Source organism: Oncorhynchus gorbuscha, unplaced genomic scaffold (assembly GCF_021184085.1).
Source record: "Oncorhynchus gorbuscha isolate QuinsamMale2020 ecotype Even-year unplaced genomic scaffold, OgorEven_v1.0 Un_scaffold_428, whole genome shotgun sequence".
Lineage (NCBI taxonomy): Eukaryota > Metazoa > Chordata > Actinopteri > Salmoniformes > Salmonidae > Oncorhynchus > Oncorhynchus gorbuscha.
The window spans coordinates 430,836-449,728 of NW_025745273.1; the positions used below are offsets into that span (position 1 = coordinate 430,836).

General features: G+C 43.3%; 1 protein-coding gene across 1 annotated transcript; it reads left to right on the top strand.

The window, feature by feature from the left end:
• Positions 1-431: 431 nt before the first annotated feature.
• On the top strand, positions 432-12,588 carry LOC124018185 (zinc finger protein 883-like). Its single transcript, XM_046333449.1, has 2 exons — positions 432-951; positions 9,676-12,588. Exons 1-2 carry the CDS (start codon positions 657-659, stop codon positions 11,082-11,084), a joined length of 1,704 nt encoding a protein of 567 aa, XP_046189405.1. The 5' UTR covers positions 432-656; the 3' UTR covers positions 11,085-12,588.
• The last annotated feature ends 6,305 nt before the right edge of the window (positions 12,589-18,893 follow it).

Below are 18,893 nucleotides of genomic sequence, written 5' to 3' on the forward strand. Positions count from 1 at the left end.
ACAAGGACATTTCTAAGTGACCCCAAACTTTTGAACGGTACTGTACATCTATATGATGTATTGTTACACCATGTAGGAGCAGTATAGACCTAGTCTGTTCATGATATACATCTACATGATGTATTGTTACACCATGTAGGACCAGTATAGACCAAGTATGTTCGTTATATACATCTACATGATGTATTGCTATACCATGTTGGAGCAGAAAAGACTGACATTAGCTAGCTAATTATTTGGATTTAGTTAGACTTAATGAAACTGCCTTAAATGTGCTGTAGTAAACCTTTTTTATTCACACTAATCAATCAACACAGTTAGGTCTCTGTGTGTCTCATTATAATAGTATTATTTAATTAAATGTGCGCCTTTTCAGGCGACGCTGCCAGCGTGACGTATAATCTAGTGGACGGTTCTTCAGAAACAGCTCGTCAAGCACCTCGGTAGCTTGCTAGACAACATAGCCGAACGATTCAAGCTATTTATACGCTTTCTGTCTATATTAGCTACTGTGTTTTAGACACACTTCTGTTGTATCTACTTGTAAACCTATTTAATTTAATATTACGTTATTTTGTATTAGTCAGATATAGTATCTGGCTGGTTAAGTTAGCACTAGCCTAGTCGCTAATGATAGCTAGCTAACATCCCCGACCATGAGCTCCCTAAACTTCTCCCCTCCTGTTAAAGAAGTGGAGGTCTGCTGGACGGAGAAAGAAGCTCTGGGGCTGAACATTGTCGTGAAAGAGGAAAAGGAAGAAGAGGATGTCACAGTAAAACAAGAAGTAGAGTGTGAGGCTGTGACAGTGAAAGAAGAAGAGAAAGACGTTTCAGTGAAAGAAGAGAAGGAAGAGAAAGGGGAGGATGCAGTTTTTGGAGTGAAGATGGAAGGGGAAATTACTGTCACATTGAAAGATGAAGAGTTGGAGATAGGAGATCTGATTAACACCAGTAAGTACCGCCTTAAATTAATTTTTAACTTTGGATATTCGGAGTTGGCTCGTCAATACCTCTTCAACGGAGGGCCCTAGGATGATGACAGATATGTCTAGAATCAGACGATGTAGAGAGCAAGCTACCCCTTGTTTTCTCCGTTCCGTTTCCAAAAAGTGACTTAATATATCTATTTGAGAAGGGTCAATCTGCTGACCGCAGACTGGGGGGCACGGCATGTAGTCATTTTTCATGTAGTGATGTTTTACTACACACCGTGCCCCCCAATAGTGCCATGTGAGTTTGATTGGCTACACCAAAGTTTATGGATATACTGACAAGATGTCTCTCAGCCATAACAAGGGGAGTTGATGTCCACAAAGCGGCACTGCGGGTTGTCTAGTTCCGCCTATCCTGTCTTTGGATTGGTGGATTCATCTTTTTATTGTAATCTATTGTTTATATTTTATGAGGGTTGTTGTCGTCAACCGCCTGTATTCAATGGAGAGAGATGCTAAGCTACTAGCATGAATATGCATAGCGATCTGGAGACAACTCACATAGCTTTTCTATCATAGTTGTCGGTTTATCACGTGTCCACATAACTTAAGCATTACGAAACTTCTGTTGGTTCAAGTAAACTTCACGCATCAAATAAGCCTTTCATTTTGTTGTTGACCAAATTCAACACTTTCCACATTAAATTGATAATTGTTTCCACTTGGATACAACCTACTGTAGCCTACTGGCATGACCTAGAGAGATACAACCTACTGTAGCCTACTGGCATGACCTAGAGAGTTACAACCTACTAACATGACCTAGAGATTGTATCCAAGTGGTTCTATCTACTGTATCCCACTGGCATGACCTAGAGAGATACAACCCAATGTAACCTAATGGCATGACCTAGAGAGATGCATCCTACTGTAATCCACTGGCATGACCCACAGAGATAAAACCTACTGTCGCCTACTGGCTTGACCTAGAGGGATACAACCTACTGTAGCCTACTGGCATGACCTAGAGAGATAACCTACTGTAACCTACTGTCCTGACCTAGAGAGTTACAACCTACTGGCTTGACCTAGAGAGATACAACCTACTGTAACTTACTGACATGACCTAGAAAGTTACAACCTACTGTAACCTACTGGCATGACCAAGAGAGTTACAACCTACTGTAACCTACTGGCATGACCTAGAGAGATACAACCTACTGTAACTTACTGACATGACCTAGAAAGTTACAACCTACTGTAACCTACTGGCATGACCAAGAGAGTTACAACTTACTGTAACCTATTGGCATGATCTGGAGATATACAACCTACTGTAACCGACAGGCATGACCTAGAGAGATAGAACCTACTGTAGTCTACTGGCATGACCTAGAGAGAGAGTTACAACCTACTGTAACCTACTGGCATGACCTAGAGAGATACAACCTACTGGCATGACCTAGAGAGATACAACCTACTGGCATGACCTAGAGAGATACAACTTACTGTAGCAAACTGGCATGACCTAGAGAGATACAACCTACTGTAACCTACTGGCATGACCTAGAGAGATACAACTTACTGGCATGACCTAGAAAGTTACAACCTACTGTAACCTACGGGCATGACCTAGAGAGATACAACCTACTGTAACCTACTGGCATGACCTAGAAAGTTACAATCTACTGGCATGACCTAGAGAGATACAACTTACTGTAGCCTACTGGCATGACCTAGAAAGTTACAACCTACTGTAACCGACAGGCATGACCTAGAAAGTTACAACCTACTGTAACCTACTGGCATGACCTAGAGAGTTACAACCTACTGTAACTTACTGGCATGATCTGGAGATATACAACCTACTGTAACCGACAGGCATGACCTAGAGAGATAGAACCTACTGTCGTCTACTGGCATGACCTAGAGAGAGAGTTACAACCTACTGTAACCTACTGGCATGACCTAGAGAGATACAACCTACTGTAACTTACTGGCATGATCTGGAGATATACAACCTACTGTAACCGACAGGCATGACCTAGAGAGATAGAACCTACTGTAGTCTACTGGCATGACGTAGAGAGAGAGTTACAACCTACTGTAACCTACTGGCATGACCTAGAGAGATACAACCTACTGGCATGACCTAGAGAGATACAACCTACTGTAGCCTACTGGCATGACCTAGAAAGTTACAACCTACTGTAACCTACTGGCATGACCTAGAGAGTTACAACCTACTGTAACTTAATGGCATGATCTGGAGATGTACAACCTACTGTAACCGACAGGCATGACCTAGAGAGATACAACCTACTGTAACCTACTGGCATGACCTAGAAAGTTACAACCTACTGTAACCTACTGGCATGACCTAGAGAGTTACAACCTACTGTAACTTACTGGCATGATCTGGAGATGTACAACCTACTGTAACCGACAGGCATGACCTAGAGAGATAGAACCTACTGTCGTCTACTGGCATGACCTAGAGAGAGAGTTACAACCTACTGTAACCTACTGGCATGACCTAGAGAGATACAACCTACTGGCATGACCTAGAGAGATACAACTTACTGTAGCAAACTGGCATGACCTAGAGAGATACAACCTACTGGCATGACCTAGAAAGTTACAACCTACTGTAACCTACTGGCATGACCTAGAAAGTTACAACCTACTGGCATGACCTAGAGAGATACAACTTACTGTAGCCTACTGGCATGACCTAGAAAGTTACAACCTACTGTAACCGACAGGCATGACCTAGAGAGATACAACCTACTGTAACCTACTGGCATGACCTAGAGAGTTACAACCTACTGTAACTTACTGGCATGATCTGGAGATATACAACCTACTGTAACCGACAGGCATGACCTAGAGAGATAGAACCTACTGTCGTCTACTGGCATGACCCAGAGAGATACAACTTACTGTAGCCTACTGGCATGACCTAGAAAGTTACAACCTACCGTAACCGACAGGCATGACCTAGAAAGTTACAACCTACTGTAACTTACTGGCATGATCTGGAGATATACAACCTACTGTAACCGACAGGCATGACCTAGAGAGATAGAACCTACTGTCGTCTACTGGCATGACCCAGAGAGATACAACTTACTGTAGCCTACTGGCATGACCTAGAAAGTTACAACCTACCGTAACCGACAGGCATGACCTAGAAAGTTACAACCTACTGTAACTTACTGGCATGATCTGGAGATATACAACCTACTGTAACCGACAGGCATGACCTAGAGAGATAGAACCTACTGTCATCTACTGGCATGACCTAGAGAGAGAGTTACAACCTACTGTAACCTACTGGCATGACCTAGAGAGATACATCCTACTGTAACTTACTGGCATGATCTGGAGATATACAACCTACTGTAACCGACAGGCATGACCTAGAGAGATACAACCTACTGTAACCTACTGGCATGACCTAGAAAGTTACAACCTACTGTAACCTACTGGCATGACCTAGAGAGTTACAACCTACTGTAACTTACTGGCATGATCTGGAGATATACAACCTACTGTAACCGACAGGCATGACCTAGAGAGATAGAACCTACTGTAGTCTACTGGCATGACGTAGAGAGTTACAACCTACTGTAACCTACTGGCATGACCTAGAGAGATACAACCTACTGTAGCCTACTGGCATGACCTAGAAAGTTACAACCTACTGTAACCTACTGGCATGACCTAGAGAGTTACAACCTACTGGCATGACCTAGAGAGATACAACTTACTGTAGCCTACTGGCATGACCTAGAAAGTTACAACCTACTGTAACCTACTGGCATGACCTAGAGAGTTACAACCTACTGGCATGACCTAGAGAGATACAACTTACTGTAGCAAACTGGCATGACCTAGAGAGATACAACCTACTGTAACCTACTGGCATGACGTAGAGAGATACAACCTACTGGCATGACCTAGAAAGTTACACACCTACTGTAACCTACTGGCATGACCTAGAAAGTTACAACCTACTGGCATGACCTAGAGAGATACAACTTACTGTAGCCTACTGGCATGACCTAGAAAGTTACAACCTACTGTAACCTACTGGCATGACCTAGAGAGTTACAACCTACTGTAACTTACTGGCATGATCTGGAGATATACAACCTACTGTAACCGACAGGCATGACCTAGAGAGATAGAACCTACTGTCGTCTACTGGCATGACCTAGAGAGATACAACTTACTGTAGCCTACTGGCATGACCTAGAAAGTTACAACCTACCGTAACCGACAGGCATGACCTAGAAAGTTACAACCTACTGTAACCTACTGGCATGACCTAGAGTTACAACCTACTGTAACTTACTGGCATGATCTGGAGATATACAACCTACTGTAACCGACAGGCATGACCTAGAGAGATAGAACCTACTGTCGTCTACTGGCATGACCTAGAGAGAGAGTTACAACCTACTGTAACCTACTGGCATGACCTAGAGAGATACAACCTACTGTAACTTACTGGCATGATCTGGAGATATACAACCTACTGTAACCGACAGGCATGACCTAGAGAGATACAACCTACTGTAACCTACTGTAACCTACTGGCATGACCTAGAAAGTTACAACCTACTGTAACCTACTGGCATGACCTAGAGAGTTACAACCTACTGTAACTTACTAGCATGATCTGGAGATATACAACCTACTGTAACCGACAGGCATGACCTAGAGAGATAGAACCTACTGTAGCCTACTGGCATGACCTAGAGAGATACAACCTACTGTAACCTACTGGCATGACCTAGAGAGATACAACCTACTGTAACCTACTGGCATGACCTAGAAAGTTACAACCTACTGTAACCTACTGGCATGACCTAGAGAGTTACAACCTACTGTAGCCTACTGGCTTGACCTAGAGAGCTAAAGTTGTAAAATTGCTGGATTTTAAATGAATATTTTCCAGTAATAATGATAATATGTACAGTGGGGCAAAAAAAGTATTTAGTCAGCCACCAATTGTGCAAGTTCTCCCACTTAAAAAAGATGAGAGGCCTGTAATTTTCATCATAGGTACACTTCAACTATGACAGACAACATGAGAGAGAAAAAATCCAGAAAATCATATTGTAGGATTTTTTTATGAATTTATTTGCAAATTATGGTGGAAAATAAGTATTTGGTCAATAACAAAAGTTTATCTCAATACTTTGTTATATACCCTTTGTTGGCAATGACAGAGGTCCAATGTTTTCTGTAAGTCTTCACAAGGTTTTCACACACTGTTGCTTGTATTTCGGCCCATTCCTCCATACAGATCTCTTCCAGAGCAGTGATGTTTTGGGGCTGTTGCTGGGCAACACAGACTTACAACTCCCTCCAAAGATTTTCTATGGGGTTGAGATCTGGAGACTGGCTAGGCCACTTCAGGACCTTGAAATGCTTCTTACGAAGCCACTCCTGGGTGGTGTATTTGGGATGATTGTCATGCTGAAAGACCCTGCCACGTTTCATCTTCAATGCCCTTGCTGATGGAAGGTGGTTTTCACTCAAAATCTCACGATACATGGCCCCATTTATTCTTTTCTTTACATGGATCAGTCGTCCTGGTCCCTTTGCAGAAAAACAACCCCAAAAAGCATGATGTTTCCACCTCCATTCATCACAGTAGGTATGGTGTTCTTTGGATGCAACTCAGCATTCTTTGTCCTCCAATCACGACGAGTTGAGTTTTTACCAAAAAGTTATATTTTGGTTTCATCTGACCATATGACATTCTCCCAATCTTCTTCTGGATCATCCACATGCTCTCTAGCAAACTTCAGACGGGCCTGGACATGTACTGGCTTAAGATGGGGGACATGTACTGGCTTAAGATGGGGGACATGTACTGGCTTAAGATGGGGGACATGTACTGGCTTAAGAAGGGGGACACGTCTGGCACTGCAGGATTTGAGTCCCTGGCGGCGTAGTGTGTTAATGATGGTAGGCTTTGTTACTTTCGTCCCAGCTCTCTGCAGGTCATTCACTAGGTCCCCCCGTGTGGTTCTGGGATTTTTGCTCACCGTTCTTGTGATCATTTTGACCCCACGGGGTGAGATCTTGCGTGGAGCCCCAGATTGAGGGAGATTATCAGTGGTTTTGTATGTCTTCCATTTCCTAATAATTGCTCCCACAGTTGATTTCTTCAAACCAAGCTGCTTACCTATTGCAGATTCAGTCTTCCCAGCCTGGTGCAGGTCTACAATTTTGTTTCTGGTGTCCTTTGACAGATCTTTGGTTTTGGCCATAGTGGAGTTGAGTGTGACTGTTTGAGGTTGTGGACAGGTGTCTTTTATACTGATAACAAGTTCAAACAGGTGCCATTAATACAGGTAACATGTGGAGGACAGAGGAGCCTCTTAAAGGTGAATGTATTCACCATAATCTGCAAATACATTCATTAAAAATCCTATAATGTGATTTTCTGGATTTTTTATTTTCATTTTGTCTGTCATAGTTGAAGTGTACCTATAATGGAAATTGCAGGCCTCTCTCATCGTTTTAAGTGGAAGAACTTGCACAATTGGTGGCTGACTAAATACTTTTTTGCCCCACTGTATCTTCCTATCCACATGTGGGATCTCTCCTTTGTCGTCCCCTCTACACCAATAACAGACAACTACTGTGGGATTCCTCTTCTTTGTCGTCCCCTCTCCACCAATAACAGACAACTACTGTGGGATCCCTCTTCTTTGTCGTCCCCTCTCCACCAATAACAGACAACTACTGTGGGATCCCTCTTCTTTGCCGTCCCCTCCACCAAAAACAGACAACTACTGTGGGATCCCTCTTCTTTGTCTTCCTCTCTACACCAATAACAGACAGCTACTGTGGGATCCCTCTCCGTTGTCTTCCTCACTACACCAATAACAGACAGCTACTGTGGGATCCCTCTACTTTGTCGTCCTCTCTACACCAATAACAGACAACTACTGTGGGTCTCCCAATCACATCCGGATGTGATACAGCCTGGATTGGAACCAGGCACTGTAGTGACGCCTCTTGCACTGAGATGCAGTGACTGCGTCTGTGTGTGTGTTTAACTTTTTAACTGTACTAGAATGCTTAAAAGGCCACACAAATTTTAAATATTGGTTATCGGTATTGTTTTTTGGGGCAAGGAAAATATTGGCCAAAAATGTAATATCGGTACATCCCTTTACTCTAAAATTGATTATTATTTTTAAATCGCCATCAATCTTCACACAATACCCCATAATGCCATCACAATACCCCTTAATGCCAAAGCAAAAACAGGTTTAGATTTTTTGCAAATTTATTAAAACCTATTCCCCAGGATAACTAGTCTGAGTAATGTAAGATCCCAGGATAACTAGTATCATTGTAATGTAAGTTTCAGATAGTTTAACCCATTATAGCCTAAGCCTTGTCTGAGGGGGAAGTCCTTCAAAGCTATGTGGAATTGTTTTAAGGTTTAAATAACACGAAGGGCTTCGCAAGTATAGTACTGTAGAAACACCCTCCAACATGAAGTGCTTCCCCAGTACAGTACTGTAGAAACACCCTCCAACATGAAGGGCTTCTCCAGTACAGTACTGTAGAAACACCCTCCATCATGAAGGGCTTCCCCAGTACAGTACTGTAGAAACACCCTCCAACATGAAGGGCTTCCCGGTGGAGTACTGTAGAAACACCCTCCAACATGAAGGGCTTCCCCGGTATAGTACTGTTTTAAGGTTATACCAAGGATAATTAGGCTTTCTGATTTTGAATTGTAAGACTCCTTGAAGTATCAACCAAAAATATTCATGAGTTAATTTATGTCAAATTATTAGGCCATACTGCTATAACCCATAGTATTACATTGTATAACATTCACAATATGGAACAACAGTAACCATAGTAACACATTGGATAACATTCACAACATGGAACAAAAGTAACCATAGTAACATTGTTTCCCCCAAAACATCTAAAGGAAGTTTGTTCTGAAGTGTCTGGTTTCCTAATTAGCAGGGAGGAGTTTCTACAACCAGATATACCACACCATAACTAGTGGTATCCTCATAACCAGATATACTACATCCATAACTAGTGGTTTCCTCATTACCAGATATACTACATCCATAACTCGTGGTTTCCTCATAACCAGATATACTACATCCATAACCTGTGGTTTCCTCATTACCAGATATACTACACCCATAACTAGTGGTCTCCTCATTACCAGATATACTACACCCATAACTAGTGGTTTCCTCATTACCAGATATACTACACCCATAACTAGTGGTTTCCTCATTACCATATATACTACATCCATAGCTAGTGGTTTCCTCATTAGTAGATATACTACATCCATAACTATCGGTTTCCTCATTAGCAGGGAGGAGTTTCTACAACCAAATCGCATGTGCATCGCCCTCGTGCCGCAATTTTATTAAACACAGAAAGGGGCCTATATTGGAGACCAAAAGTCGCCTGGCACACCGCTTACAGTTTCAACAACATTAATAACTTATTTCTAGCCTACAATCCTTGATGTTACTACTAATAAGAAAACAAGACAAAATATGACTGTTCTTGCTCATTTTAAGATAAAATGTCAAATAATCATTACATTCATTACAGACGTCAATTGTTGTACAACTTCATAGCTACGCTGTTGGCATCACTTTTTACAGTGGATTTCCACTGTTGTGGACCTCTAACCATCTGTCTGACTTTGTTGTTCACACAGGAGAGATACGTGACTATTGTGGATCCTCTGGGGAGCCTCAACAACCTCATGATGCTGACAAGGCAGAGAAGTTTATCTCCACATCAAAACACCTCAAGAAACACCTGCAGAGATCCACAGGGAAGAAATCTCACTGCTGCTCTGATGGTGGGAAGAGACTCACATCCTCAGCAGGCATTAAAATTCATCAGAGAATCCACACAGTGGAGAAACCTTATAGCTGTACTCAATGTGGGAAGAGTTTTACTCATTCAACCAGCCTGATATCACACCAGAGAACACACACAGGAAAGAAATCTTATATCTGTAGCTGTGGTATATGTGGGAAGAGTTTTACTCGGGTGAGCACCCTGATATCACACCAGAGAACACACACAGGAGAGAAACGAGAGAAACCGCATAGCTGTGATGAATGTGGGAAGAGTTTTGATACATCTAGCCATCTTATTGTACACCAAAGAACACATACAGGAGAAAAATCGTATAGCTGTACTCAGTGTGGGAAGAGTTTTTTTACATCTAACCATCTGAAGATACACCATAGAACACACACAGGAGAGAAACCTTTTAGCTGTACTCAATGTGGAAAGAGTTTTACTCAGCTAAGCAGCCTGATATCACACCAGAGAACACACTCAGGAGAGAAACCGTATAGCTGTAATGAATGTGGGAAGAGTTTTACTCACCTAAGCAGTCTGATATCACACCAGAGAGCACAGACAAGAGATAAACCATATAGCTGTAATGAATGTGGGAAGAGTTTTATTAGCCTCAGCAGCCTGATGTCACACCAGAGAACACACACAGGAGAGAAACCTCATAGCTGTACTCGATGTGGGAAGAGTTTTGCTCAATCTGGCAATCTAAAAGTACACCAGAGAACACACACAGGAGAGAAATCGTATGTCTGTGGTCAATGTGGGAAGAGTTTTTCCTCATCTAGCAGCCTGACTCAACACCAGAGAACACACACAGGAGAGAAATCTTATATCTGTGGTCAATGTGGGAAGAATTTTTCCTCATCTAGCAGCCTGACTCAACACCAGAGAACACACACAAGAGATAAATCTTATAGCTGTAATAAATGTGGGAAGAGTTTTAATACATCCAGCATTCTGACTCGGCACCAGAGAACACACACAGGAGAGAAGCCTTATACCTGTGATCAATGTGGGAAGAGTTTTACTCAGCTAAGCGGCATGATATCACACCGGAGAACACACACTGGAGAGAAACCGTATAGCTGTGATCAATGTGGGAAGAGTTTTGCTACATCTGGCCAGCTTACTTTACACCAGAGAACACACACAGGAGAGAAACCTTATAGCTGTAATCAATGTGACAAGAGATACTCTGATAAAAGGTGTCTGATCAAACATCAGAAAATACATGAAGGAGTTGTATCATGATCTCAATGAATCAATGTTGAATGTTAACACTTTGTAGTAGGAGTATTTTAATAATGTCACAATGTAGAAGCCTAAACGTGTGCCCCTTATCATTTGATTTCAACATATGAATATTAGCCTCGGGGAAAATCCAGGCTCTGAAATGGAAGAGTACTATTTATGTGATTTAGCAAAAATTGACTAACACAAAAAGAGTTGTGTTACACAATGTTGGTGACCCACTTGAATCAAAATGCAACACTTCAAAATGTATCTAGCCGTTTTCTACAAATTGTTCTCTTACCAGTGATGTACACATTACTCCCTGATTCCGTGTGGTTTTTGAGATGTTAATTTTAACAGGACGTGCAAACTCATCTCCCTCCTCTCACAATTGATTTTAACATGATATCGGGATGAGTTATGACAAATAAGTGTTGCGTTCCTTTGTTTTAGCGACCCCGAAATGTAGCTGACTGTCTTCTGCAGGTTGTCCTCGAACCCATTTCCATGTGTTTTTTTTATATGTTAGTTTCAACAGCAAGTACACCCTGATTTCCCCCCCCCGAATTGATATCAGTGATTTATCGCTACTTGTCAAAACAACAGGGGTTTTGGTGCTTGTGTCCATGGTGAGGACAACTTGGTTTCTGATTGTCTCAAGGTTGGGCAGTCAAAAAGATTTGTGTTTTGTGTTTAACGTTCCATGGATCACAAATTATTTTGAATTTCCGTATTGGATATGAGTTTTGTTTGGGCTCGTTCCAAGGGGACGAGAGTTCTAGAAGCTAGTGGGTTTTAGGAAGGGAAAAATTCCCTTTTTTTCTTGTTTTTAATTGTTGATAGCCAGTAGACACCATGTTTATATTGGTGAAGGTGGAGCATTGTAGTTGATTATATTGTGAAATGGAAGTTGTTTTCTGTTGGTGGTGCGCATTCTTTTAAGCTGTTACAGTCTTTGGTTTTTCCATTTATGTTTTGAGGTTGGACTTTAGCGCGTAGGAAGCACCGATTGGTGTCACCTCGTTAGTCAGTATGTGTTACACCTGTGCTAGCTTGTCCATCTCGTTAGTGGGAAGGTGTTTCACCTGAGCTGGTCCTGGTTCTATTTAAGAGTGTCTGGCCCAGTGCTCCAGTTGTCTTGATAGATGTGGAGAGTCAACACCTTTAGTCCATCGACCTTTTGGGTTTGCTTCCTGTCTAAGTTTGGTGTGGGTTTTTCTTTAGTTTTTCTCTTCTTGGGCAGATTTAGTGGGTCTCATGGTGGGTGTCTTTTAGGTCCCTGTTGTTGTTACTAGTCAACTTCCAGTGGACACCCCCATAGTGTCTTTCAGAACCCCTCCTAAAAAACAAGCTAATATTTTTATTTTTAATCAATGACATTTCCTTAGGATGCTCATTTGTCTTTAAGTTTTTTTTAATCCTCTTATGTTTGTACTAAATATTTCTGTTTTTTCCTGTGAAGCCATTGTATTGCATCCATGTCTGAAATGTGCTGTATAAATAAAGCTTGATTTGATTTGAACATATTGCAAAACCCAATGACTGACCAATCAACAGACTCTTGGTCCCATCTTAGTTTGAAAAACAGTATCAATCCCATTTTTCCAGCCTGCTGAAGGCGTGGTGGAGTGGTAAACACCACCCCCGGCTCTACCAGGGGCTTGAGGTGGTCTCCCACAGCTCTGCTTATGTCATGTTCTGTGGTCTTGCCGTTCCATTTATTGACTGCCCCTGCAACACAGAAACACATTTAATCATATTATCAAACCCTCAAAGTAATGGATATGGAGCATCTATAGCCTCAGATACACCTGGCACCTAAATGTAACTTCCATCATCTGATCACTCCAAGCTGCATTAGGTTCAGATCTACCAGGATGGGCATTTGACATTGTCTGGAAGTTGCCAGACCACTGAATATGCATACGCAATGTCAAAAGATGAGTGGGGAAAAGTACACTTTACACAAGTGACCTTCATAATAAATCAAATCATATGTTATTGCGGGTGTAGCGAAATGCTTGCTCTTCCTAGTTCCAACAGTGCAGAAATATCTAACAATTTCACAACAAATACCTAATACACACAAATCTAAGTAATGGAATAAGAATATATAAATATATGGATGAGCGATGTCAGAGCTGCATAGACTGATACAATAGTATAGGATAGAATATAGTATATACATATGAAATGAGTAATGTCAGATATGTAACAATGATTTCAAGTCTGTGTATGTAGGCAACAGCCTGTGTTAGTGATGAAAAAACAGCTTCTGTCTCTCGGTCCCAACTTTGATGCACCTGTACTGACCTCGCCTTCTGGATGATAGCGGACTGAACAGGCAGTGGCACTAATGTAAATAAACATAGATAATGGAACATATTCCCTTTTGCTTACGTGATGAACTGCTAAGGGGACATAAATATTTACCATCTGTGACCTCTCACCTCTGTCTGTAGAAGTGTTCTTCATAACCAGTCCCTCAACAGCTCTCTGACTGAGCTCCACCCTCACTGGGTCTTCAGAGGAGAGGAAGGCTGAGGAGGGATGGAAGGATAAGAGCGTCTGCTAAATGACTTAAATGTAAATGTAAATGTAATGAATGGATAAATCAGTCGATAAAGTGTAGAGCTGCTGTCTGACAAAATCACAATTTTAGTAGTTCATTAAAGTAAATAAGGCTTTATGACTGCTGAATATCAACTATCAATCACTTGGATCCATGCACTTTCAGGTAGAGATACATCCTTGGGAAGTCCCTAGCCCATTGAAGTTGATATTTAAAACAGTTAAGGTTAGGGTTTAGGGTAGAGATGTCCCAAGGATCCCAGATAGCATTGACCATTGTGCATTCTTCTGTCTCTTTTACATAGCAGGTGATGGGTTCTGACTTCTGAACTTGAAAATATGAAATATCCTTATTATGTGAAATTGAATCTAGCAATAATGTATGTTGATGCTAATATGATGTACAATATTCCATGATGTTTCTATATGAAAACAATAGCGTAATATATTTAATATGCCATATACTATTTTTTAACAGTTTCCCAAATTAATTTTCATTAACTTAATAATTATGACACACCCCTCACTATTGTCATTGGTTACACTAATTGCACTGTCTGTACACATAACCTGGTTCAAGTATTCATGACATCACCCTGAAGAAGGCACAGTGATGCAGAATCATTGGTAAAAACCCATTAAATTGCTGGGATTTTCTACATGGAGAGACTTTATTTTGATAGTTTATAGTTTATTCGCCATTAGTCAGCACCTCCACACAAACTATTTTTCTGGGTGTGCGCAAGCTCATGATTTTTAAGGGTAGGTAACAACACATCCGCCACGCTGATTCTCAACACAGGGGCGCGTGCTCAGAATGAATGACTGACTGCCCAATTCAACATCAGTTCACCATCCCACCTCATACTGTATTGGAGCAGCAGCAGCTGACTTGATCGTTGATGCTAATCAGCATGTTTGAATCTGAGAGTAAATAGAGCCGACTACACTCTAAAAATGAAGGATTCAACTGGAGTTGTTCTCAGATCCCCTAAGAACCGTAGGGTTCTTGGTCAATGAAAAGCAGCCCCAAAAGGTTCTTCAAATAACTTGTTAGAAGGTGGGTTCATCGAGGAACCTCCGTTTTTGCTGGACTTCTTTCGGGAACTTCGCATTTACAACTGAAAAGGATGGTGACAAGTTTGAATGCGACAACAGTTAAAAAGGTTAAGTTGGGTTGATGTTTGGCTCTGAATATGTCTCGAAATACTTTATAGAATAATATAACATACTAATAATGAATAACGAAGACAATTATGGGTTTATGTGAATATCTTCCATAACATTACTATAGTTAATTATCGTAAATATTAGAAAGCCGGGTTTGACCGTCGGCGTAGTATGAGCTACAGTACAGTACCGTTATATAGCTAGATAACGTTATGTCCTAACTAGGCACAACTAGGTTTGGATTATTTCCCTCCACTATTTTCTTTCCTATATATTGTATATCGTTTCCATAAAGCCAACTTGGCTTTAGACTCATTAACGTAAGTTTCCAATGTAGAGCAGTTCTCACTATTGTGGTAATGAACTAGCTAACGTTAACTAACTAACTAACTAACTAACTAACTAACTAACTAACTAACTAACTAAGGACGGTGACCTATCCAGACAAGATGTTACAACGAACTGAATCGTCAATGGAGGTCTTCCTCTTTATATAGTCTGCTACAGCATGTAATACTATTAACTCACAAGGGGTAACAACGTTACATGTACAATACTATCCCATTTTGGAAACGTTACATGTACAATACTTTCCCATTTTCGAAACGATACATGTACAATACTATCCCATTTTGGAAACGTTACATGGACAATACTATCCCATTTTGGAAACGTTACATGGGCAATACCATCCCATTTTGGAAACGTTACATGTACAATACTATCCCATTTTGGAAACGTTACATGTACACCCCCTTGTGGAGGGAAATTAATATCTTAGATGGAAGCTGGAGATTCAAATGCATAATGGTATTAATACAGTGTCTACATTTACATTTAAGTCATTTAGCAGACGCTCTTATCCAGAGCGACTTACAAATTGGTGCATTCACCTTATGACATCCAGTGGAACAACCACTTTACAATAGTGCATCTAAATATTTTAAGGGGGGGGGGGGTGAGAAGGATTATTTTATCCTATCCTAGGTATTCCTTAAAGAGGTGGGGTTTCAGGTGTCTCCGGAAGGTGGTGATTGACTCCGCTGTCCTGGCGTCGTGAGGGAGTTTGTTCCACCATTGGGGAGCCAGAGCAGCGAACAGTTTTGACTGAGCTGAGCGGGAACTGTACTTCCTCAGTGGTAGGGAGGCGAGCAGGCCAGAGGTGGATGAACGCAGTGCCCTTATTTGGGTGTAGGGCCTGATCAGAGCCTGGAGGTACTGAGGTGCCGTTTCCCTCACAGCTCCGTAGGCAAGCACCATGGTCTTGTAGCGGATGCGAGCTTCAACTGGAAGCCAGTGGAGAGAGCGGAGGAGCGGGGTGACGTGAGAGAACTTGGGAAGGTTGAACACTAGACGGGCTGCGGCGTTCTGGATGAGTTGTAGGGGTTTAATGGCACAGGCAGGGAGCCCAGCCAACAGCGAGTTGCAGTAATCCAGACGGGAGATGACAAGTGCCTGGATTAGGACCTGCGCCGCTTCCTGTGTGAGGCAGGGTCGTACTCTGCGGATGTTGTAGAGCATGAACCTACAGGAACGGGCCACCGCCTTGATGTTAGTTGAGAACGACAGGGTGTTGTCCAGGATCACGCCAAGGTTCTTAGCGCTCTGGGAGGAGGACACAATGGAGTTGTCAACCGTGATGGCGAGATCATGGAACGGGCAGTCCTTCCCCGGGAGGAAGAGCAGCTCCGTCTTGCAGAAGTTCAGCTTGAGGTGGTGATCCGTCATCCACACTGATATGTCTGCCAGACATGCAGAGATGCGATTCGCCACCTGGTCATCAGAAGGGGGAAAGGAGAAGATTAATTGTGTGTCGTCTGCATAGCAATGATAGGAGAGACCATGTGAGGTTATGACAGAGCCAAGTGACTTGGTGTATAGCGAGAATAGGAGAGGGCCTAGAACAGAGCCCTGGGGGACACCAGTGGTGAGAGCGCGTGGTGAGGAGACAGATTCTCGCCACGCCACCTGGTAGGAGCGACCTGTCAGGTAGGACGCAATCCAAGCGTGGGCCGCGCCGGAGATGCCCAACTCGGAGAGGGTGGAGAGGAGGATCTGATGGTTCACAGTATCGAAGGCAGCCGATAGGTCTAGAAGGATGAGAGCAGAGGAGAGAGAGTTAGCTTTAGCGGTGCGGAGCGCCTCCGTGATACAGAGAAGAGCAGTCTCAGTTGAATGACTAGTCTTGAAACCTGACTGATTTGGATCAAGAAGGTCATTCTGAGAGAGATAGCGGGAGAGCTGACCAAGGACGGCACGTTCAAGAGTTTTGGAGAGAAAAGAAAGAAGGGATACTGGTCTGTAGTTGTTGACATCGGAGGGATCGAGTGTAGGTTTTTTCAGAAGGGGTGCAACTCTCGCTCTCTTGAAGACGGAAGGGACGTAGCCAGCGGTCAGGGATAAGTTGATGAGCGAGGTGAGGTAAGGGAGAAGGTCTCCGGAAATGGTCTGGAGAAGAGAGGAGGGGATAGGGTCGAGCGGGCAGGTTGTTGGGCGGCCGGCCGTCACAAGACGCGAGATTTCATCTGGAGAGAGAGGGGAGAAAGAGGTCAGAGCACAGGGTAGGGCAGTGTGAGCAGAACCAGCGGTGTTGTTTGACTTAGCAAACGAGGATCGGATGTCGTCGATCTTCTTTTCAAAATGGTTGACGAAGTCATCTGCAGAGAGGGAGGAGGGGGGGGAGGGGCAGGAGGATTCAGGAGGGAGGAGAAGGTGGCAAAGAGCTTCCTAGGGTTAGAGGCAGATGCTTGGAATTTAGAGTGGTAGAAAGTGGCTTTAGCAGCAGACACAGAGGAGGAAAATGTAGAGAGGAGGGAGTGAAAGGATGCCAGGTCCGCAGGGAGGCGAGTTTTCCTCCATTTCCGCTCGGCCTTCCGGAGCCCTGTTCTGTGAGCTCGCAATGAGTCGTCAAGCCACGGAGCGGGAGGGGAGGACCGAGCCGGCCTGGAAGATAGGGGACATAGAGAGTCAAAGGATGCAGAAAGGGAGGAGAGGAGGGTTGAGGAGGCAGAATCAGGAGATAGGTTGGAGAAGGTTTGAGCAGAGGGAAGAGATGATAGGATGGAAGAGGAGAGAGTAGCGGGGGAGAGAGAGCGAAGGTTGGGACGGCGCGATACCATCCGAGTAGGGGCAGTGTGGGAAGTGTTGGATGAGAGCGAGAGGGAAAAGGATACAAGGTAGTGGTCGGAGACTTGGAGGGGAGTTGCAATGAGGTTAGTGGAAGAACAGCATCTAGTAAAGATGAGGTCGAGCGTATTGCCTGCCTTGTGAGTAGGGGGAAGGTGAGAGGGTGAGGTCAAAAGAGGAGAGGAGTGGAAAGAAGGAGGCAGAGAGGAATGAGTCAAAGGTAGACGTGGGGAGGTTAAAGTCGCCCAGAACTGTGAGAGGTGAGCCGTCCTCAGGAAAGGAGCTTATCAAGGCATCAAGCTCATTGATGAACTCTCCGAGGGGACCTGGAGGGCGATAAATGATAAGGATGTTAAGCTTGAAAGGGCTGGTAACTGTGACAGCATGAAATTCAAAGGAGGCGATAGACAGATGGGTAAGGGGAGAAAGAGAGAATGACCACTTGGGAGAGATAAGGATCCCTATGCCACCACCCCGCTGACCAGAAGCTCTCGGGGTGTGCGAGAACACGTGGGGGACGAAGAGAGAGCAGTAGGAGTAGCAGTGTTATCTGTGGTGATCCATGTTTCTGTCAGTGCCAAGAAGTCGAGGGACTGGAGGGAGGCATAGGCTGAGATGAACTCTGCCTTGTTGGCTGCAGATCGGCAGTTCCAGAGGCTACCGGAGACCTGGAACTCCACGTGGGTCGTGCGCGCTGGGACCACCAGATTAGGGTGGCAGCGGCCACGCGGTGTGGAGCGTTTGTATGGTCTGTGCAGAGAGGAGAGAACAGGGATAGACAGACACATAGTTGACAGGCTACAGAAGAGGCTACGCTAATGCAAGGAGATTGGAATGACAAGTGGACTACACGTCTCGAATGTTCAGAAAGTTAAGCTTACGTAGCAAGAATCTTATTGACTAAAATTATTAAAAATGATACAGTACTGCTGAAGTAGGCTAGCTGGCAGTGGCTGCGTT